Source organism: Lissotriton vulgaris, chromosome 5 (assembly GCF_964263255.1).
Source record: "Lissotriton vulgaris chromosome 5, aLisVul1.2, whole genome shotgun sequence".
In the NCBI taxonomy this organism is placed as follows: domain Eukaryota; kingdom Metazoa; phylum Chordata; class Amphibia; order Caudata; family Salamandridae; genus Lissotriton; species Lissotriton vulgaris.
Window position 1 is genome coordinate 846185940 of NC_141693.1, and position 22409 is coordinate 846208348.

General features: G+C 45.3%; 1 protein-coding gene across 2 annotated transcripts in view; it reads left to right on the top strand.

Moving 5' to 3' along the window:
- The window catches only part of SIRT1 (sirtuin 1), a 491295-nt gene that overhangs the window by 247265 nt on the left and 221621 nt on the right, over positions 1-22409 (top strand). For both annotated transcript variants that reach the window (XM_086922398.1, XM_086922397.1), the window contains one exon: positions 3640-3719. In XM_086922398.1, coding sequence (XP_086778524.1) covers positions 3640-3719 — 80 coding nt within the window. The remainder of the gene's footprint in view (positions 1-3639; positions 3720-22409) is intronic.

Consider the following 22409-nt stretch of genomic DNA (forward strand, 5'->3'; position numbering starts at 1 on the left):
CCGTTGCATTGTAAATGCTTGTTTTTCTTAGGTTGCTGGAATCTGCTTTCTTGGTTCAGGACTGCCCCCTAAATACTGTATCTAGCGGGCGGTTTAGGGGTCTTGAGGTCAGTAGCCAATGGGCTACTGACCTTAGGGTGACTACACCCTTGGTGTGCTCACCCCACATAGGGGAGTGAGCACAATCCCTAATCTTGATTGGCGAGTGCCTACCACCTGCAGGATGGCGGGCACTGAAGAGAGACCTATACCTCGCCTCCCCCACCTGAGGGGTGGAGTTGGCAGAGGTGGCTGCACCTTCTGGGCTGGCTAGTTTCTCCCACCTGTCTTCCTGCCGAAAAGGAGGGGATACAGGAAAGGGGCCTGCTCCTGCTTTCAGGATAAGCTTGGGGTTGCATTACAAAGGCTGCCAGGCCTTTGAAGCTCCCCTGCCATAGATGGCTCTTCCTAGCCTGGGGGAGGTGTGAACACTTCTGCCCAGGAAAGGCTTTGTTTCTGGGCTCAGAGAGCCACCTTAGGGGTCCAGAAACATGTCTTGTGGTGGCAGGCTGCTGTGTACCAATCAGGGAACCCACCAGAGGCTGGTTGTTTTTCATGGGGCATCTCTGAGATGCCCTCTGTGTGCATTTTTCATTAAATCCCACACTGGCATCAGTGTGGGTTTAATGTGCTGAGAAGTTTGATACCAACATTCTCAGTTTTCAGTGTAGCCATTATGGTGCTGTGGAGTTCGTAATGACAAGCTCCCAGCACCATATACTCTTAATGGCAGCACTGCCTTTACAATGCCTAAGAAAGAAGTTAGACAATGTAGGGGTACAGGGCTCATGCACCTGTACCCTCACTACTGGTTTAGGGCACCAAGCTAAAGGGGTGACTGATCAATGCCAGGGCAGTGGGTTGTAGGCATGGCACACAGGTGTGCCATGTTGACTCTTCACTTTGCTCTGCACGAAAACATGCAGCATGCAAAGGCAGTGTGTGAGTTTGAAGGTACAGGACCTCTTCTTAGAGTGACATAAGTGCTGCAGTTCTTAAAGGCCTTCTCTTGTCACAGTGCCCTGGGTACCTGTGGTACCATTAACCAGGGGCTGACCTGTGGCAAGAGTTGCCTATTGAGTTTAGGCTTCATGCAGTTTTAGGGAAAGAACATAGGCACTGGTTAGCAGGAGCCCAGGGCACACTCTTATCAAAGCATATCAGCAGTTTAGCAAAAAGTGGGAGCAACCATGCAGAAAGAGGGCACTTTCTCACAATGACTGCTGATACAAAGAAGGCATCTAGCGATTTCTTTTTTTTTTTTACGACCTTTCCTAGAATTTTAAAAATGGCACTGGATCCCTTTCATTGTAAAATTGATCGGCTTAGCTCATGGCCCCACAGGCAGTCTTGGATTATTCCTAAAAACTAAGACTGTTCAATTACGTTTTTCTCAGGATATAGAAGCCTGTCATAAGTGGAAGATGGATACAAGTTTAAGTACTAACATTTATCTACAGCCAGGTCTAATCTTCCCTTAAAAAACCCCCAAAAACAACTTCTCAGAAGGTTAGATGTTAAATTATGAACCCAGAATATGTTCCATGTTTTAATTGTGAATTTTGATGTCATATACACCTCTAATTGATTCAACTATTAATACACCCCAAATACAAAAGTATGTTTCGAGGCGTTTACAATTTTTGGTGTTTTTTTCCACTAGTGTTTTGAAATGTAGAGAAGGTTTTTTTTTTTCTCCAATGTGAAGGATTATATGGCCTTGTTTTGTATGCCATACTATGACCATATGTAATGGATTGTTTGATCTCAGATGAGGCCAAAATCAATGTGAATAAACCCATGAACCTTTGTACTCCTGTGGTGGATAGGGACTTGAAGAGCTAAGTTAGAAAGTAAAAATCATTGACCAGGATGAAACAGGCATGTATACCCGACCTGCTCTCAATTGCAGTCAACCACACTTTGCCTCTTGGTCCCAGTCTACTGCAATTATTGACTAGCAATGGCTCTTTGTGCTTTTTGTCTCTATTTCCTCTTACAACTTTTAAAATTCATATCTCCAGTTCCCCTGATTGGATTTTGGCCATTTTATTTATTACATTTTACTTTTTCCCTCATTCGGTTTTGGGATTTTTTGTTTTGCTCTTCAACTTTATTACTGTTTTGGTATTACATAAATACTTTACACATTGGCCTAGTTTAAGCCTGTCTGCTCTGTACCATAGGTACCAGGTAACTATGGTAACGTTCTCCTTTGTCTCCCTAGGCAAGAGCTGTCCCATACAGGTAGTACAACTATATAATAATTACAATTTTAACTGACACTGAACCAGGTCATGTTTTGCTAGAGATAGATGTAACTAACTAGGTCCTGAAGAATCGCAGCCAAGTGTGCAAAGGCGAGAAACATGTTGACCTCACAATATTAATAGTAGTCCTAGATCGTGACGTGGAATCCTAATTTCCTACGATCATAGGCTACCCACTGTTTTTACTTGTGGCAGGGGACCACCAGAATAAATTGATCTCCGGTACCTTGTGCCATATTTTAATCCACGTATCTACACTATCCTTTCCTTCCTGGCCCCTCACCCACACTTCACCCATAGGCAGTTGGTAAAAAGATCTCCGCCAAAGAGCCCCTCTTTGAGGTGAGCCCGTTGGGCATTGCACCGCCTGCCCGACGAGGAGCAAACGCCAATGATGAAGCATGACACTCGCAAGGGTGTGTGAGGCCATTAAATCAAACAAATTGGATACCCAGGGTAGCACTCCACTGAGCACTACCTTTACCTTCCCTGTGACCGTACTTCTCCCTCCTTCTATCCTTTAGGAACAGCCGAGTCTGTCTTTGCTTGCCAGGGGAATGAGCTCAGGTTATTTTAGTGGCTTTGAGGATTAAGCCAGATAATGGATTTTTTCCCTTTGAAGTGAGTAGTCACCCAACCAAATTAATAATTCAGTTTTAACAAACAGTCTGTAAGGGAGAGAGGAAAGGTTTTTATAGAGTTTCATCAATGGTATCTTCCTCGGTTCCAAACTAATTTTCCCATCCTTACGAGTAATTGGTTAGTCATATGAATTTCTTCTTCATTGCACTTCAAAATGAAATATAACGCCCTTTAGGGAGCAGTATTTTCAGTCTCTCTATTGACAAACTTTTTAACCCAATAGATGAAGAGCACGTTTTGAGAAAGGGACCTGAAGAAGAGGGAAACCAGGTACTGCTTAACAAGCAAGTCTTAGATTGAGTGTCCAATGCACCAACCAGCATTTGCCTTCAAATAAGCTAGTGTGTACTGATGTGTCCGATTGAACCCTGTAAAACCTTGTCCGTTTTATTGGCGGAACTATTTTCCACTGTAATAATGGATCAACTTTCCCTAGTTTCCAAATACTTGCTGTCTAGGCTGGGATTAAAAGATTGATGATAACACAGGCTCTGTGTTCGTGTATCTCTATTGTTTTCAGTACAGCTCTAGGCTCTGCATAGAAGGTTTGATCTTCATTTGCATTTGAGAGAAAGAAGAAAATAAGGTGTATTCTAACAATGATTAAATACCAGCTCCTTGATTGATATGAATTGATTGTACTGAAGTGTGCAAATAATCCTGTTAATGCATATGTCATTTATTTCAGGATCTTTTGCATCAGCTTCTTGCTTAACATGCAGATACAAGGTTGACAGTGAGGCTGTCAGAGGAGATATTTTTAACCAGGTAATCTATTCCATCAATAAATACTTTATTTCGGCATGCATGCCATGAACGTTTCCACATTCTCAGTGTACAAGCAATGAAAAATCCATTCGTTCAAATGCAATAACTTAGCTCATTGTTGAAGATCCACAGTCAAAACCTTAAATGGATAATAAAAAAGCATGCCAGCTAGAGGGGATTAGAGTTCATTACAAAATGAATGGTACTTATGTGCAAACATAGTATATTCATGTTACCACACTTTACATTTATAAACCCCCCTAGATTCATTATTTTGCATTCTTAGCTGTGGCCTCAGTGTCAACTTAAAACAGGCAGGATAAAACACCCCTATCTCAAACGTATTAGTAAACTTGCTTTCACACTAGAATTACTAGACTTGTGATAGTGGTTAAATAAAAGAAAAAATATATATAATTAAGTTATCTATCTCCCACCCTTTGGGCCCTTTACCTGATGCCCCACATATGGCAGAGGAATTTGGCATCCGCTCAGGCACACATCAGTATTACATCAGATCTTAGGCTTCTCATGGCCTCTGAATGATTGCATGTTCCTAATTGTTTATAAATGGGTCTTCACCATTGTATGCTGGGGAGGCAAACATGGCACAGGTTCCACCATGGGTGCTTTCCAGCCTGGGCAATTATGTGGTGTCATTTTATTGCTATGCCATCTACCTGAGAAATCATTCAGGGGGAGAGTGCCACACCTAAACTGAATGTACAGTTTCATATCCTTTGGTATTTGTATTGTATCAAGATATTGCTCCAAGGAACTATCCAGTTTATGGGCCATGAATTCTAATGTTAGCTTTGCCCAGAAAGTACTTCAATGATCTACTTGGGCTACCAAAACCCAATAATGTCTCTCCACTAAACTTCCTAGAATGGTAGTTATCGTCCATAACTCCTTGTAGCACTATATCCGATAAAAGCCTCCTTACTTTGCATAGCTAGACAATCTTGTTAAATCTATCAGGGCAGATTGCTTCCACAAGGGCATTGGCATATGGAGACAGTTCCGCAGGGGACCGGATTCTAATCCAGAATAATGACAGTCGGAGTTTGCATATGTCAATGATGGATCGCCTTCCCACATCCAGTCTTATTGGGTGAAGTGGGGTTTTGCACCGTGAATCCTTTTCTGGATTCACATGCTGTGCATTATTCCGCCATCTAGTGGTTTAGTCCGGAATTGTTTTTGTGGATTTATTTTTTTTGTTTTTTTGCGCTGTCTACCACCATTTGGTGTCGGATATGTCCCCTGTGTGATGTCAGACGGTATCCTGTAGGTCGACATGCGTGGTGGCCATCTTCAGATTCTTTTTTCCGCCATTGGGTCTGGAAGCAAGACTGTAAGCTCTGAAGAAAGTTTTCGATATTCCCCAAAAACTTCAAAAAAGATGATTGCCGAGAAATATCATCGACGTCTTAACCGGAGGCAGGAGCAGAGCTTCTGTTGAACATCAGAGTACCACGCCGGTCCACAAATGGCGAGGTAGGGGTCATGGCGAATACCCCCTTCAAATTCTGCCCCAAGTGCCACCACAAGTACGCTCAAATCGACCTACAGGATGTCTGCAACCTATGCCTGCCCGAAGATTATCAGGACAAGGACTGTGAGGCCTGTGCAGCATTCCTGCCGAAGACGCTGAGGACACGCCTGAATCAAAGACCGGCCCATTATGCCACAATGTTTCAGACAGCGAAGAAAACTTCCCTGAGAGACCTGGGTTTCTTTAGCGACGAGGAAAAACATGGAGCACCAGCGGTGTCGACGCACGAGGGATCGGACGTTGAGATCCTACAAGGGGACTCAAACTCAATCCACGCTGAGAAGAAGGCGAGGGATCCGAAAAGATGGAGAAGGTTAGACACAATAAAGATCCGTCGGAACCGAAAGGCCACAAACATAAGGCGCACAAGGCAGCCCGGACCCGAGCAAAAAGGTGATCGAGGGTCAGCCCAGATTAAAGGAACCCAACCAAAGGTTACAGAGGAGGGAAAATCGCAGAAAACTCTGAAGCCAAGGGTCGACGCCGAACCCGCAAAAAAGGGCACAACACTACCGAAGACTAATGTCTACATCGGGAAGAAATGAAAATCTCCGCCCTCGATGCTGAGAGAGCCCTTGAGGTTGAAAGGAAAAGACTCTAGGAGGAAATGGCAACGCTCCTACAAAAGAAGCGGATTTCGACGCCTCCTTGAAAGACTTTCGAATCAGAGACACCGGCTGCCGAACCAGAGAAAGTAGACGCCGAAGAGGCAGAATATGCCGAGAGAGAAAAGGAAGGTATCTTCAACTCACCTCCAACACCTGAGCCTCGAGGCGAAGAACCTGAGGAATATTGAGACCTACCCAAAGAAGAAGAAAACTCAGAAACTTCCGAGGATATGTGGAATAACCTCGACACCCAGAGCCCAAGAGAAGAAATTTGCTGTTACCCTATGAAAGCTTCACCTCCAGATGACATAGCTTTCTATAATGACATTGTAAAAAGGGCAGCAATTCAATTTGGTGTACCCTTAGAGGAAGAAAAAGGGGACACCTGTTTCTTGCTAGAAACCCCGACACCAGCTACAAAAGCAACACAATACCTTCCTATGCTGCCCAGTATTCTGAATCAAGACGAATAAGCCTTCACAAGACCAGCCTCAAGCAAGGGAATGTAAGAAAGTGGCTCTGTATATACTGCACCAAAGTAAGGTGCACTGTGTATAGAGTCCAAAAGTCCCCAGATGTTTGGCAGAGGTTAAAGTTAGATATAACCTTACTCTCTAAAGTGGTAGCTTAGTCGAGCAGTAAGGCAGTATCAGAGGACAGTGTAAAGCATTTGATGTACACCCTCAAAAAGCAAATGGTCTCACACACTCAAGAACTGAACTCTAGGCTCATTGTTTTGTATATAAAAATATATTTTATTTTAGAACCATAGGTTGGTATAAAAATACTTTATCAGAATGAGACGCTTCAGTTAAATACTTTCAATGAGCAGTAGACTTTTGAATGCAATAGATACAGGGGTTGCAATATGCAACACAATCTTAACACAATTATAAAATTGAGCTCAATGGGAATTTTAATCAAACTGCAATTACATTTACTTTACAAAGTTTTTCTTACTCAGGGCTGGATCCTGAACCGGTTTGGTAGGAACCCAGGGCACACCAAGCGAAAGTGCATCAGTAATCTGACAAAAAGTGGGGGTGTTACTGCAATAGAAACCCACTTTCCTACAGGGAGTAACCCCTAAATTGGAGAAGTTATAAACCCTCCTCAAAGGACCCTAAATATGTTAGGGAAGTACAGTACCTGACTCCATTGTTGTCGCCACAGCCAGGAGGACAGTAAATGCAGTCTCCAACTCCGGGCGTCCACCAGAAAAAGAAAGTAAGAGGATGGATATGGTGAGGAGCAGATGGAAAAGGAGGCGGCAACACAGTAGCTTATTGCTAACTCAAATGCCCTAGTAAATAGACATGGCCACCGCAAGTGGGATGAGACAACTCCCTGAGGAGGACAAGAAGAGGGCAAGAGCTATTGTCTAGGAGGGTAAGAACATGGAAAGCACATGTCTGAAGTCTGCTTTGTATGCACAGATACTGCTAGTAGGCAGATCTGCACAGGGACTATCCTGAGAAGGCATGCCCAGCTCAGAATCTCAGTTTTTAAGCTGGAAGTTCAATTCTCCATAATTAATAGGCCATTCAATGGAGAATCGCTGTTCGGCAAAGAAGTAGATGAATCCCTTAAACAGATAAAGACGAACAATGAAACAGGCCCTGCAGCAAAGAGGTTCCTTAAAAAGAGGGGGATTCAATAACAGAAAGCCCACAGATAGAGGCACCTTTGGTCAAGGACAACAGATGTCACAACAAACTCAAGGGCAGAACCCAAGTCAACAAATGGGTCAACAGTCAATTTATCAAGGTTGGCAACAACAGAAGCATCCCTTTCGAGGAAGAGGCAAGGGCAGAGGAAGTGGCAATCCTGTGGAGGAAGAGAAAATGGGTCCAACTGACTTAATCGCAAGGAAGGACCCACACAAGACACCAGTGGGGGGGGGAGAATATCCTTTTCCACAAACAATGGGAAAGGATCACAACAGACAATTGGATATTACATTTGGTAATGTCCGGGTATTGCATAGAGCTAGCAAACATACCACCTGCAAACCCACCAAAAACAAGAAAATTCATGAAATCAGAACAAGTACTGCTAAACGCAGAGATCAAGGAACTAAACCTAAACGTGCAATAGAAATGGTACCAAGACGAGTGGCTCACAAGAAACGACTTACCATATTTCCTAATACCCAAGCAGGATCAAACTCTGACCAATCATGGACTTTTTTATTTATTTTAAACAGACCTTTATTGACATAATTAAACGTAATACAGCCGGGTGCCTACATCCCATCAGGCCGGCACAGCAGTACTCGACATTCAATGCAAAGGGCAGCGGGGGTGCGAACACAGCAAGCCGCCTACAACCCGTTGGGCCGGCCGCATCAGGTAGGGAATCTTATCAGGCAGTGGTCAACTCAGGTCTCCGAAACAAGACCAGAGTGTACTTTCGGTTTGCATATTTTCAAGAATGCTGAGAATACCTGAGCACTGCGTTCTGACATTGAGGCCACTTTCCTTGAGCCCAAACCTGGGTAAGAGTCTTCAGACCCCTAAAATGCTCCAGTTATGCGGTGCCATTTATCACTTAAGAAGTGTGTGTAGGAGGGCATCTGCCTCTTCGATGTCACATTTAAGAAAACACGTTACTAGTGTGCAAACGGTACGACAGGCTCAGTGTCATTTATAGTTTTAAACAAAAGACTTCCGGACCTGGGCTCTTGAGCGGGGACTTTTGGCAAGGCTTAAGGGGGAACACATTGTAAATATAAATCACTTGGAATAAATAAATTATTAAATCATACTGGGGAAAAAACTGTGTTCGCTATTTAAGAGCAGGGTCGTGTTAGCAACGCAGTAAACAAATGTGCATGCTCTTGTTTTCAGTAGTCCTGATTCGAGTCCTCAGACTTTTTCGACTGTGGACTCAATTCTCTAAACATTTCGAGTTAAAGGTCTCCGTCCACAACCCGGCTCGCCCCCTTGCCCCACCCCACTGCCACTTACTGGGAGATTTGGGCGTAAGGAGGATGAGTCAAAAACAGCCGGAGACATTTTCCAAGCGTGTGGTGATGCCACCCAGCTAAAACTGATGCTGTGCCAGCACGGTAACCATGAGGAAATATGACAAAAATAATGAAGAAATACGATCACAAATTGTGCCACATTATACCGCATAATTAGGTTTATTTGGTAGATTCACGATTACCTATGGCACTATCTAACACCGTTTGGAGCAAGCGAGGGGCTTAAGGAAAGATTTTGAAGCAGTTTTTCGAAAGTAGAGTTCGGTTATAGCGATAAAGGCATGATTGGATTGCAGTAAGAACGAGTTTGCACATGAGAGTAGTTTGTTAGCAGTGACTAGTAGCTTCAGAGAAATACATAGATGCATTTTGCAAGACAAGAGAGCGAGATGCCACAAAGAGCGAGTATTTTATTCGACCACTGGCAAGTTTTGAGAGTGAAACACCATCCTTAGCAAGCTGTGATAATACCGGAGGAAATAAGTTGTTGGATATAATGGGGAGGATCTTGCTAAATAATAAATAGGCAGTTCTGCTAAAGATGTTTAAAAATGAATTTTTCCTTCAAGCTGATAATTTTATCCAAACGCCACGATTTATAGCAGTAAACGCATGTTGGTCCATAACTTGCACTGTGGCTTTATATAAGGTACACAGCTCTATGCCCTTCTTTCAACGCTCCCTACAACTGACGGTGCATGCTGAGGCTCTACTTGGCAGTGCGTATGACACCACTTACCCGCCCCCACCCCCAGCCACTCCTCCTGGTGCTACCCTAAGTAGCTCAGCACAGTAAGCGATGGGCGAAACCAGGAAGTCAGGCATCCTTGCCCATGACCTGGGCGGGGCCTGTGACGTGGCCGGATGAGGCCGGTGTGGCTCGTTGATGCAGGGCTCCCAAGAGGAAAGGATAGCCCTGCGGTAGCGGTCAAAGTCCTGAGACCAGGAGAGGCCCGGGTGAAGTGGAGAGGCGGGGTCTGTTTCTGCAGGGCTCCCGTATACTGAGGGAGCCCCTCCAGGGCGTCACATGGGAACCCCATGCAGGCCGCCGAGAAGAGAGGAAACTGAGTCTCTGCACAGCAGCCAGGTGAGTGGTGCGGGATGCTGGGACTAGCGAGTGCCTGTCCTGAGCGGTCTTGCCTTTGCGGGCCACTTCATCAGGGGACATATTTTAATTTAAGCGCCAGTGTGCTGCCACATTTTCGGCATTTTGTGTATTTCACACACTGAGAACGGAAGGGGGATAGGAGATGTGCACATTGCGTCGCGTGACTGTACGTGCGTGTTCACTGGCGCTCACATTTCCAGTCCATCCTGCGCATGCCCATCTCTTGTCTCCCTTCCGAGGCAAGTCAGTGACAATAGATCTCGCTGGCGACAGCTCTTTCGTGCTGCGGTCGCCAGGTGAGACCTAAAAATGTTCTAGGGGAGTTGGGGGTATTGGGACCAAAAAACTCCCCACTATTTTTAAACTTCCTGATCTTGTATAATTGGCCCCAAGTAAGACAGGATAGTTTTCGCAGCATGCAACGGCATCCTCCTTCCGTCGCGACTGGTATATCCTGTCTCCCCTGCAGGGGCACAAACGGCGAGTAAAGAAGGGGGCTTTTAAGTGTACGCGCTAGGTTGCGTCAGGCGCTAGTCGTGCATTGGACAGGAGTGGCCGCTAAATGTCTAGGCACCGTAGTTGTGCTAAGATATGCTGTGCATGGTGTGGGTGCCATATATCCATCTTCGATGGCCAGGTGAGGCATATATGGGGGAGGGTGGATCCAGCTCGCCGCAAAGTGTGCCTAAGCGCAGACAAAGTACAAGTCCATATAAGGGATTTCAAATCTCACATCCTCAAAGGGCCGAGTCAGAATCTCCCACGCTAATTTGGGCTGCTTTCCCCCCATGCTAATCTAATTAGTTGAGTTTTGATGCATTTAAAAAAATAACAACTAGGAGCATAGGAGATGTTGGTAAAAAAGTAGAAGAGTTTGGGCAGGATTATCATCTTGATCAATGACACCCTGCTCGCCATTGGAAGAGGCATCGAAATCCACCCAGTTATCCTGTCTGTGATATGATCAAGTGTGCAGCCATAATTGGAGCGCATCAGCTCCTCCCGACTTCGAGAAATCCGAATACCCAGATAAGTAATGGTGTCTCCGCACCATTTCAGCGGAAAGTCAGGCACAAACTCCCCTGTGGCGTCTGTGAGGCGGAATACTTGAAATTTCCCCCAGTTCACATTTATTACGCATAGTTGGCCAAATAGGATGAGCAACCGGAGAATGGGGTTAAGGCTAACTGCAGGGTCCCGTAGGTATAGTGTTAAATCATCTGCATATAAGGCAATACAAATTTTACTCTCTGGGTATATCCGTGCATAGTCTCGAAAGTGTTGTCGAACTTTCGCCGCTAGGGGCTCAATGGCTATAGCAAAGAGCAGCGTGACAGGGGGCATCCCTGCCGGGTGCCCCATGTGATCGAGAAAGGCGCTGACTGAATGTCATTCACCACCACTCTGGCTCGCACCCCTGAGTAGAGCAAGTTGATTCACTCCAGAAAGGGGGTTGGAAACCCCATGCATAGGAGGACAAAGGCGAGATAGTCCCATTCCAGGAAGTCGAACACCTTTGTGGCGTCGAGAAATACTGCTGCAGCGTTGGCGTCCGGGTCTATGTCATGGAGAAGTGCAAATAGCATCCGCAAGTTGTGGGATGTGCCTCGTGTGGGCACAAAACCTGACTGATCCAGAAGCACCAGCACCGTCATAAGTGGACTAATGCGATTAGCAATTAGTTTGGCCAGGATTTTGGCGTCAACCATTATTAAAGAGAGAGAGGTCCTTACAAGTCGCATGAGGTAGGCGATTTACTAGGTTTGGGTATGGATATAATACGTGCCTCGCGCAGAGTGGGGGGGGGAAAGTATACCACTCTCCCGAGCCTCTTCAAACACATGCCTCAGCACTGGGATAAGTAAATGATGAAAGGTTTTGTAAAATTCAGCCGGAAGGCCATCCAGGCCCGGGGCCTTCCCGGACTGCAACTGCATTATGGCCATTATGATTTAGTCATCCTCATGATGTCGCAAAAGAAATTCCCTCTGCCCATCTCCCAGCCAGGCTATTGCAGTATCCTCAAAGAAGGAGGTGAAGTCGACTGGCTGAGCTCTATCAGTTTTGTACAGCCCTCTGTAAAACTCCCGAAAGGTCTCCACAATCTCCGTTGCGCCGCTATGCATTTGTCCATCCTCCCCTCAATCTCTAGCACCGTATTCGAGAACCGCGGTGGCCGAACCAGAGCTGCAAGCCTCTTTCCGGGTCTATCACCCTCTCAGTATTGACGTGCCCTGTGATATTTCCCTCTGTATTTACATTCTCGCTTCGCTGTCTCTTGATATTAACCAAGGACACTGCGTAGCTTAGCCTGCAATTCAGGAGTGAGATTGTGCCGCAATTTCGCCTCGACATGCCCGAGCTCCGTCTCCAGGCGACGTAAGGTTGACCTGATGTCCCTCAAGACCACTTTTTGCAATGCATATGCCTTGCACTGTAACTAAGTGTCCCACATCGTGGAGTAGTGCTCCACCGAGCCCTCGTTCCTAGGGAAGAAATCTGTGATCTCATGCTCTAGTTCCGGCTTGAATGCTGGATCTAATAGGGCGAGTGGATTGAAGCGCCAAAACTGAAAAGGGGAGTCAGTCTGTGGGAGGGTCACAGCGACCAGCACGGGGGAATGATCCGAGTAGGTCCAAAGGAGATGGGAGGAGTGTCATCCATGGGGCAAGGCCCTTAGTAATGATCCATGCATCTATTCTTGACCAAGAGGCCCGAGCCGTGTTGTAGCAGGTGCCCTTTTGCCTTGTCGGGTACATGTGTCACCATGCATCAACCAGTTCATGATCCTCCAGTAGTTCTTTGAGAGTGGCTGGTGAGTGAGAGTAGTGGGGTGGTTGCAGGTGTGAGTGGTCCAGGCTAGGATTAGCGGTCACATTGAGACCCCCCCTCCCCCCCCCTCATAAAAGTGGCCCGTAAACGTGGAGGGGACAGTGGGATTAAAGTGCGTCTCTTGCAGCATAGCGCAGTGTATGTTGTGCCTATCTAGCTAGGATAGTATATGCCTGCGTTTGCGGGCCTCACTCATCCCTCGCAGATTCCAGGTAAGGAAGCGGTATGTAGGGGGTCCCGAGCCTTCACCCATTGCAAAACCAGGGGTACACATTCTCAGTAAGTGGGATAAGACAACTTGGTAGGGACATCAAGGCATAAAACTGGTAGTAAAGTCAGTGGCCTGCGACTCGTCATGGGATTGTGCACTACTTGCATTCACATACAGCCCCTTCCCACCCCCCTCCCACAGCAGCAGCCCAAACCTGCTGTGGCCCATTTCCCCCCCCCCCCCCCCCCCCCCCGCAAGACCAGCATCCCAACATAGGGAAAACAACTTAGTCAGTACCACAAATAGCATTAAGAAAGCAACAACCCATATCAGTAAGGGGTCACCTGTGAGGTAGAGTCCAGAGGCCGTCCAGTGGTCTTCCTCGCCACAGTGAGGGTGCTCAGGTGATCGTATAGATGGTCATCTTGAAACTTAATTGCATATTAGTGACAGTGCCTTATGAATCTGCCCTTGCAGCGGGGGCAGAGTACAACTGTTCAGAGAATTGCAGATGGGCAGGGGGGCAGGGAGACAGTCAATAATATCCCTATAATGGCATAAGACTCAGATCCATATTTAAGTAAATAGCCCTTGCAGTCCAAAGCACGGCAAAAGCTACTTCCTTGGATTCCTAGAAAGCACAATGAGTTCTTTCGACACCACAAACCTCCAGCAACCTTGGAAATCCCTATTTGCTTTTGTTTTGATTTGTCATTGAACTCCTGCGAACACTAAAGGAACAGTCAGTTCTTAGTGAGATCTTTCTTGACGTCTTATGTCCAAACCTTACGTCAAACTCTGCACCTTTCAGGTATAAATATACCAACGTTGCCTTAAACAAATACACGGTAGTGGTTTTGGAGCCGAGCAGCTATCTACTTGCCCGAGAGCCCAGCTGATGCGAGAGCCCACAGACGCTGCCCCTCTTCTTTGACGCACTGAGAGAGACGCTGACTTTTCTCCTGCCGAGTAATCCAGCTCCGGTGTTCTCAGCCACCTTCGCGGGCTGCTGGGATATCGAGTCCTGAAAGAGAGATACCAGACCTCCTGCATTCTATTACCCAGGTACGGAGCTGACTAAATCCTTAAAGAGAATTCTTGAGACAGATTCTTGGCAAAACCAACTTAACTTAAACTGCTACTTACTTACTCCTTCCCACGTATTAGGCTTAGGTCAGGTACACCGGGGTAGGCGTATTTAGAAGCACCAGTTGAGTATGTTAGTCAATGTATATATGTATGTATATATTTTATCCATTTTAAAGTATCTTATGGCTAAGAAACCATATCAATGCTTTTACAGTATTATTTCATAATACTCCTTTTACTGAACGCACTTTACTTTACATTAAGTATTGCAATTATGGCAATTCATTTCTCTTGCATGAGAAAGAAGACTGCTCAATAAATTACACCTTTTTATTGAAAACGCCCGTCTCTCTTGTCTCTGCACTCTGGTGAAACTAAGTACGCACATCTGACTGAGTGAAATATCTGTCTATTGTTTTCACACGACTCTAGAGATATACTCTTATTCTGAGGGAGCAAAGTTGTCATGTTATATGGTTGTCGGAAGCTAATCCCTTCTTGTCTATCCGGGGAGCTTAAACTCCTCCTCATTTATTCGAGAAAGTTTCTAGTGACCTCTGAACTAGCTGGCAAAACTTAAGTCTAATATAGTCAGTAGAGACCTAGTCGACATCAGTCCTACGTCTACACTGCTGAATATATTATTCCAATGCGCAGAGCCTATTGGGAATATAGGAACTACACTACATGGCGCCCAACGTTTGGTAAGGCGATAAAACTAACGCAAGACGTTCGAGTAACTCAGTCGTGCTTTTTCACACAGACCCTTTTTCCCGTAAATACTCCAAAAGACGTCTGGAGTGGGTAAAAGGTTAAAATCCGCCGGAACTTAGTAGGAAGAGATTCCTATGTATAGTTTTTGGTTTAGTCAACGTTGAAGGATACAGTGTTCCAAAATATTATGCACCTAATCTTTTGTTTTCTTGAAACTTGATCTGCAACAAAAACCTTTCTGCCAGTAAAAATTGTGGAAAGTGAAGACGATAGGGAGGCAGCTAAAATAGCAGCTCAACTCCTAGAGGATGACACGAGTCTTCTACAGAATGACCCGAATGCTATACTCATTCCGGTCAACATAAGAAAAACTATAACTATTAAACTTATAGAAAATGGACTGACATCACGAGGTGGTACATTCATATTCGTGGTAGAGGCCCATGAATATCGGCAGACAGAGGTATTCTATTCATGGATAAACTTTCCAGCAGCAAACGCTGTAACACACATATTCCACTATTACAAAATAGAGGAACCTCTGGATGAATACACTCCTTTCGAGGACGTTGAAATCCCACTAAATTACCAAGAGCACCTGCTCTGGTTTAAAGGCGCTCTAAAACATAATAATCACATCACCAGGTTCGGTCCACTAGGTAGACCAGGAGCAACGTGGCCGGTTCTAGCCAGCTACACACCACATCCAGACATCGAAAAAAATGTCAGGCCGGGAACTTTTAGCCCAGCTAAAAGTACTAATTAAAATACATAGACAATTAGTCCAATATGTAATGCGGACTTCAATAGTCCAACCAGCTATTAACATTCCACAGCTGAACCCTCATCAGGGAAACACAAACAAAATTACACCACAGAACTTACAATCATGTCTTGGTAAAAAATCCGCAAAACGGGAACAAATTCCATTCTGGCTAACACAAAAGATAACTCAAATAGAGGCGGTATTTCCGAATACTACCCCTAGTGAGAAACACAGAATTCTGACTATCTTCCTTCCAATGGGGGTCGCACCATATGTGGAGGATTGTGACACTTGGGGCACAGTCTCTGCTTCTATTTACACAAAAAGGTGTTCCGTCTCTGGCGGTAATACCAGATGTACTAAGACAGATTCAAAATGAATACAGTCCAGAACCTGCTTTAACTCTGGGTATGAAATTACTGAAAGACTTCAAGCAGGTTTCGGCTATATTATTAGCCAACATAAAAGGAGAAGCAGCATCTGTGGCGATCCGCCAGAAATTGAAAGAAACAGATATAGCAGACCAACCAATTGAACTTGCCAGAATCATAGAAAAATCCTATGAAGAACTAGGTAGAGATAGTTTGGGTGGGAAACCGGTAAAACCCCAACTAACTGAAAATCCAGAAAAGATATTTATTAAAAATAATCTAAACACTCCGAAGAAGAGCTCGGATGGAAACAAACAATCCACTCCCAAAGAAAAAAGATTCCAGTCCAGAGGAAGGTCTCCTCGGCGGAGAGAAAGATCTCTGGACTAAAGACACAAGTCTCCCCAGAGGGAGCCCTCTGAGAAAAGATACAACCTTAGAAATAGGGATAATTTGAAAAAGCCTGATAGATATCAAGATATTGATACACGTCCCTCTCGATCTTTTCAGACTTCCTCGCAGAAATCGGAAAGAAGAGGACGGTCAGAGCACAGGGAAGAGCACGTCAAGTCCAAAGTCAAGGAACCTGCTCAAAGTAAAAAATTACAATTTCCAAGAAAGAAGGTAGCAAGTATTAAAATAATCAAACATGCCGAGGATACTGAGGACACAGCTGAAAAACGGAGAGTGGGCCCAGACAATGCTAGACAGCGCAGCAGAAGTGAAAATAGCTCGCAAGATCCTGATGAATCATCTGGAGACAGTGGACACGAATGAATACATTCAGGTGGAAACTGCAGATATCAGAGTTAGCAAACCTTATAAAATATACGAAATAACATTGCATATAGAGGGAGATAAGACTAGGAAAGTAAGGGGTCTATTTTGGGATAACCTTTCAAAAGGCTATGACATCCTATTAGCTGAGAAAGTCTGGCCACCAGAGTTTGTGAGGGAGTGCCCTCATGGCGAAGAAATGAGTTTGAGGCATGTGGGCTGCTGATTTCATATCTGTGCATAGATCGCCGCCTAGTGTTGGGTCCGGATGATTGCACATTGTTGTCCTGGAAGAGTCTTCGAAGTATCACGAGATAGGTGGCTCCTCCTCTGGACTACAGTGCGCATGAGCATCCCCTCCATCCTCAGATTGTTTTTTTCCGCCATTGGGTTCGGATGTTACTATCTTAGCTCAAGTTAGGAAAACTTTCTACAAAGCCAAAAGGCTTTCGACAGCGTCATTATAGTTTTGTTCAGTACCCATAACTTTGCTTCAGAAGGACATCGAGGAATCTGCCGGTTTTCTTTCTATACTCTAACCGATCTTCGACCTACGATGGAAAGAAGCCCATTCAAACGGTGTCCACTTTGCAATGCAAAATACCCGCACATCGATGTCCACCCGGTGTGCAACAAGTGCCTGTCCCCGGATCACAACGAGGCCAACTGTATGGCCTTTGCCCGGTTCAGGTCGAAGAAAACTCTTCGGATTCGTCGCGCCGCTCGATTGGAGTCGCTGAAATCAGCGCCTAAGCCAGTGAACATCTTCGGGACCGAAGACGAGGAGGTCGTTTATCTAGAGGATCAGGGTGAACACTCGGATCCTGTTTCGAGCCATGACTCTGAGTATGACGCCGAAGATGAGGAAATATTAGAAGAAAACGTCGTCGATGAGGTAGGAGACGACGCAGAGGCCCTTGGGGCCGTAGAAGATAGCTCAGGTGAGGAGCTAGGCCTCACCGTTGATACGGGAGTCCAAGATAAAGCACTACATAAGGCTCAGGTCGAGGGATCGCCACAAGGCCTTACCCGAGATCTACTGACTCGTTCTATAGCCCCGCATAAAGGCCCGGCTACGGACACATATAAAGAGCCATCGGTATCAAAATTGCCACCGGTCGATCCAAAGAAATCGAAACCTAAAGCTTCACTTCACTACCGAAACCGAAAGTGCAGCTAACTCTGGTCGGTTCCAAGGCCTCAAACCCCTCGGAGCGGAAGAAACAAAAAAAAGGCGTCGATACCGACCTATTCAAGAAGATTGGGGCGCCGAAGACCAAAGTCAAGGCTGCCGATCAGCGAAGTAAGTCGGCACAGACAAAGTGCTCAACCCGAAAGAGGGGGTCGTTCCTCGGTCAACGCCTGCGGCCGGAACAAAGACCGGCTCCAAGGACCCTGTCGTGTCGACGCAGCCGCACCCATTCGTGTCCAAAGAGGTGTCGGAATCACTCCAGCGCTTCAGGGAAAAGGCTACAACGGTCGGACCGAAAAGGCCCCAATTCCAAAGTTGGTCGGAAACGTTCCAAACACTCCGACACCAATCAAATTCGGGTTGCCACCGATGGTGCGACCGAAGATGTTCGAACCAAAAAAGGGCATCGGAGCCAATAAAGGGGTGTCGATGGGACTACAGGCTACAGAAGATCCTGAAGAACAGGAGCCGAGGCAGTTAATCGACTCAGACACTGGTACACTGTCCTTGTATAAATGGAAAATAATACCTGAAACACCCATGGAGTCATATAGGATTCCACTAAAGAAAAAAAGGGATTCAACCACATCACCAGCTCTTGTGGAACCTCTGCAATCCTATGGACAAGAACCTCACTCTTTTTCACCCACATACTCAGATGTGGATGCAGGGGATGACGAAGACGAGGATGACACTTATCATGTGGACACTGATCCCGATGATCAAACCCAACCATAGGCGGACCCTGCTGACCCAAAAGATCCGCAAAATGCCCCTGACACTCATGCATACTGTTTTTTTAAACAGTTCTTTATGCAGTACATTTTGACATTAGTCCCTTCCCACCCTTTGTCCCTCCCCACCCATGCCCAGCCAGCTTATAAACTTTTTTGGTCAAGAATTCCATTACGAAAACATAAATATATACACTTATTTCACTAGTTCTTAATAAATATGATAACATATAATGAAGGACATACTAGCACATTGTTATAGACAAAAGGGAGAGGAGAAGAAAAGAAAAATAGCTAGATTATTAGATAAATAAATTATAAAAGTTAGAGATATTTATTCTCTATTTCCATACTCATTCGTCCATTCGTTTGCATGTTATTAAGTCATGTTAGTTTCACACGACTTTTAAATTACTTGCTGCCTATATTTATTCGTTATTTTGCAACCACTTAATTAGGGGGCCCCATATCTCGATACCCCTTTTTTTCTTATGTATCCCCTTCCTCCTGTATATAGCTATTTCTAGGCTAAAGCTAGCTAGTAGTCTTGATCGCCACTGTTGGAATAGTGGAGGAGTTGGATCCAGCCATCCAGTTGCCAGACAGATCCTAAAGATGGCCATAGATATGGATATCAAGCCCTGTGTTTCCCTGGATCTTAGACCTTGTTCTAATCCCAACATTATTTCTGTTGTCGTGATAACGACTGGACTTTGAAAAATTTCAGAAAGAAATTTAGAAATTTCTGATCTGATAATAGTTAGTGAATGGCATGTGGCAAATATGTGTACTATATCGGCGGCATGTGTAGCACATTTTGGACAATTCGTACCTTTACCCTTACTCCATTTAGCAATCTGAGATGGTGTGTAATATAGTTGAAAAAAAGTCTTATAATATTGAGCCTGTAATTTCGTAGATATTAGTGATGTTTGAGAGAATTGAAATGCTGATTGTACGCCTTCTATAGTGATATTTAGTTTATTTTGCCATTTGAGACTATATCTATCCAGATCATCTGGTAGCAATGAGATTAAAGTTTTATAAATATCTCCTATTTTAATAGGAGTCTTGCCTATAATAGCTTCTATAATCGGGACTTTATGAAACTCGGCCCTGCCTCCCCCTTTTTTAGGTCTCGCCTGTCGATGCGCATGCGCATCGAGCAAGCGAGACTATGGGGGCTTATCCGCTCTTTGTCCAACTTGCAAGGAATCGTGGCGATTCCTTGCAGTGCCCGTGACTTTTAAGCTCAATGCGCATGCGCATTGAGCTTAAAAGCGCGTGCACATCAGTTCCCTCATCCGCACTTCTCCTCCCCCCTCGCCTGCCCGCCGTCGCATTTCTCCTCCCCCCTCCCCTTATCTGTCTTCCCTTCGTCTGTTCCCTCTCCCCGCTCCGCCCCCTCCCCTGCCCGCCGTGTCGCATTTCTCCTCCCCCCTCCCCTTATCTGGCCTTCCCTCCGTCTGTGGCTAGCGGACTGTACCACCAGAATGATATGGGGTGTTACTGTGCGTGATCGTAAAACGAGATCCATAGTCATGCCTTTTCCGCCACGCAAACGGGGCGTTCTGTTATTAAATTCTGATATAACTACATGGAATTCGATTTCCCTCCTGGGCATTCCAAAATGTTTCATGAATGCGCGGTGGAGACGTCACACCTGCCCCTATTTTGGATCGTACCAGGTCTTCAACAACAAAGTTGTGCGACCAGACCGGAAAATGTAATCAGATGGGCGGGGCTTCATGCCTACTACTGAAAGGTATGATTCCGCTCATTGACCCGCTGTTCTTTACATCAGGCGGACATTAACCCGTTTCAAAATAGCCTTTGGTGTTACTGCTGGGTATTCAAGCTTTACTTTTTTTGGGACTGACGACCGTCTCTACTCCAGACCGGAAAACGTAATCAGATGGGCCGGGCTTCATGCCTACTACTGAAAGGTATGATTCCGCTCATTGACCCGCTGTTCTTTACATCAGACGGACATTAACCCGTTTCAAAATGGCCTTTGGTGTTACTGCTGGGTATTCAAGCTTTACTTTTTTTGGGACTGACGACCGTCTCTACTCAAGGCTCATTGTCTGTTAACAGGGTAGTATTGCGTTCCACAACGGTAGTCCAGCTGTAATTACGAACGTGAAAATTAGCCCTACCCCTTGTCGCCTGTATTAAGGCTGGCGTTGTTCTGAACGGGAAAACGTAATATTTCCAGATGACAACTTTTTGAACTATTGGAATTTTGTTGGCACGATCCAATCCCTATGTAGTTGTTCTTATATTGCTAATTTTATAATGCAAATTTCAATTTATACACTTCTGTTTAAATATATCATTGTGAAAGTCTCTAAAGTTTTTTGTATAGCGCGAACCTGGACATGTACCAATTTACAACAAAACCATTCAGACTAACACATCTTTTAAGGTGCAGGAAGGGGGCGTATATTTTTTTTGTTATTGCAGTTATTAAAGCAATTTGCCCCAAAGGTATGGGAGCGCTTTACATGAGCATCATGTTACAAGGGTACATACATTTTTGGGTAGGGGGAGATTAAATGATTTGCCCAGAATCACAGGCTGTTAAGCCAACACTTAACACCAAGACTGGAACTTGGTTCCCTATGGCCAAAGTGGGTAGCTCTGACTGTTATGCCACATCCTCCTTTTGAAATGACTTGTAGCTTAGGCGCAAGAGCTGTCTACTTGGGAATGGGAAAGGCTCAAATTGTCAAGCCTGCAGGCTCTGATTAGGCTTCTCTTTATTTTCATATTTTTTTACAGCAGCCAATAGGATTAATTAATGTGAGAACACTACATTGCTAATTAACACCAATCAACATAGTCACATGTACCAATCACAGAGCCCTCAACTCTACATAATCGCAAACTGCAATTTTACGCTCTCTTTGCTACTACGTAGCCAGTTAAGCGTCTTGTTTTCAATATATATGTCGATGAGTATGATTACTGTGTTAGGTTATTGAGTTGTGTATTTCATGGTTAATTAGACACTGATACTAATATACCTAGGAAACTGTTTGAAATGATCAGAAACCAATCTATCTGAGAACCGATCTTGTTTCCACAAACAACAAAGCACCCCCTAATTGTTAAACCGTTGCCTCCTTTTTTGCTTAAAAAACATCGCAAATTACTAGCAATATTGAGATCGCTCTCAAACTAGTTTCGCACCAACCCCTCCTCCACCCCTCCACAATAGATAATGAAGCCTGGCTGTATAATCGCCTCATCAAACCGAAAAATAATACCTCCTGGTCTAGCTTCATAACCTTTGATGAGATTCTGGTGACGCTACGTACGTTTCATTATGATATTCCGAGCGTTAAAACATACACTGCCAAACGCGCCTTCACATCCTCACCCCCTCATCCTCACACACCCTCACTCACCCTCACCCTCACTCACCCTCAACCACTCACCCTCACTCACCCTCACTCACCCTCACTCACCCTCACTCACCCTCACTCACCCTCACTCACCCTCACTCACCCTCACTCACCCTCACTCACCCTCACTCACCCTCACTCACCCTCACTCACCCTCACTCACCCTCACCCACACTCACCCTCACCCACACTCACCCTCACTCACCCTCAACCCCTCACCCTCACTCACCCTCACCCTCACTCACCCTCACCCTCACTCACCCTCACTCACCCTCACTCACCCTCAACCCCTCACCCTCACTCACCCTCACTCACCCTCAACGCCTCACCC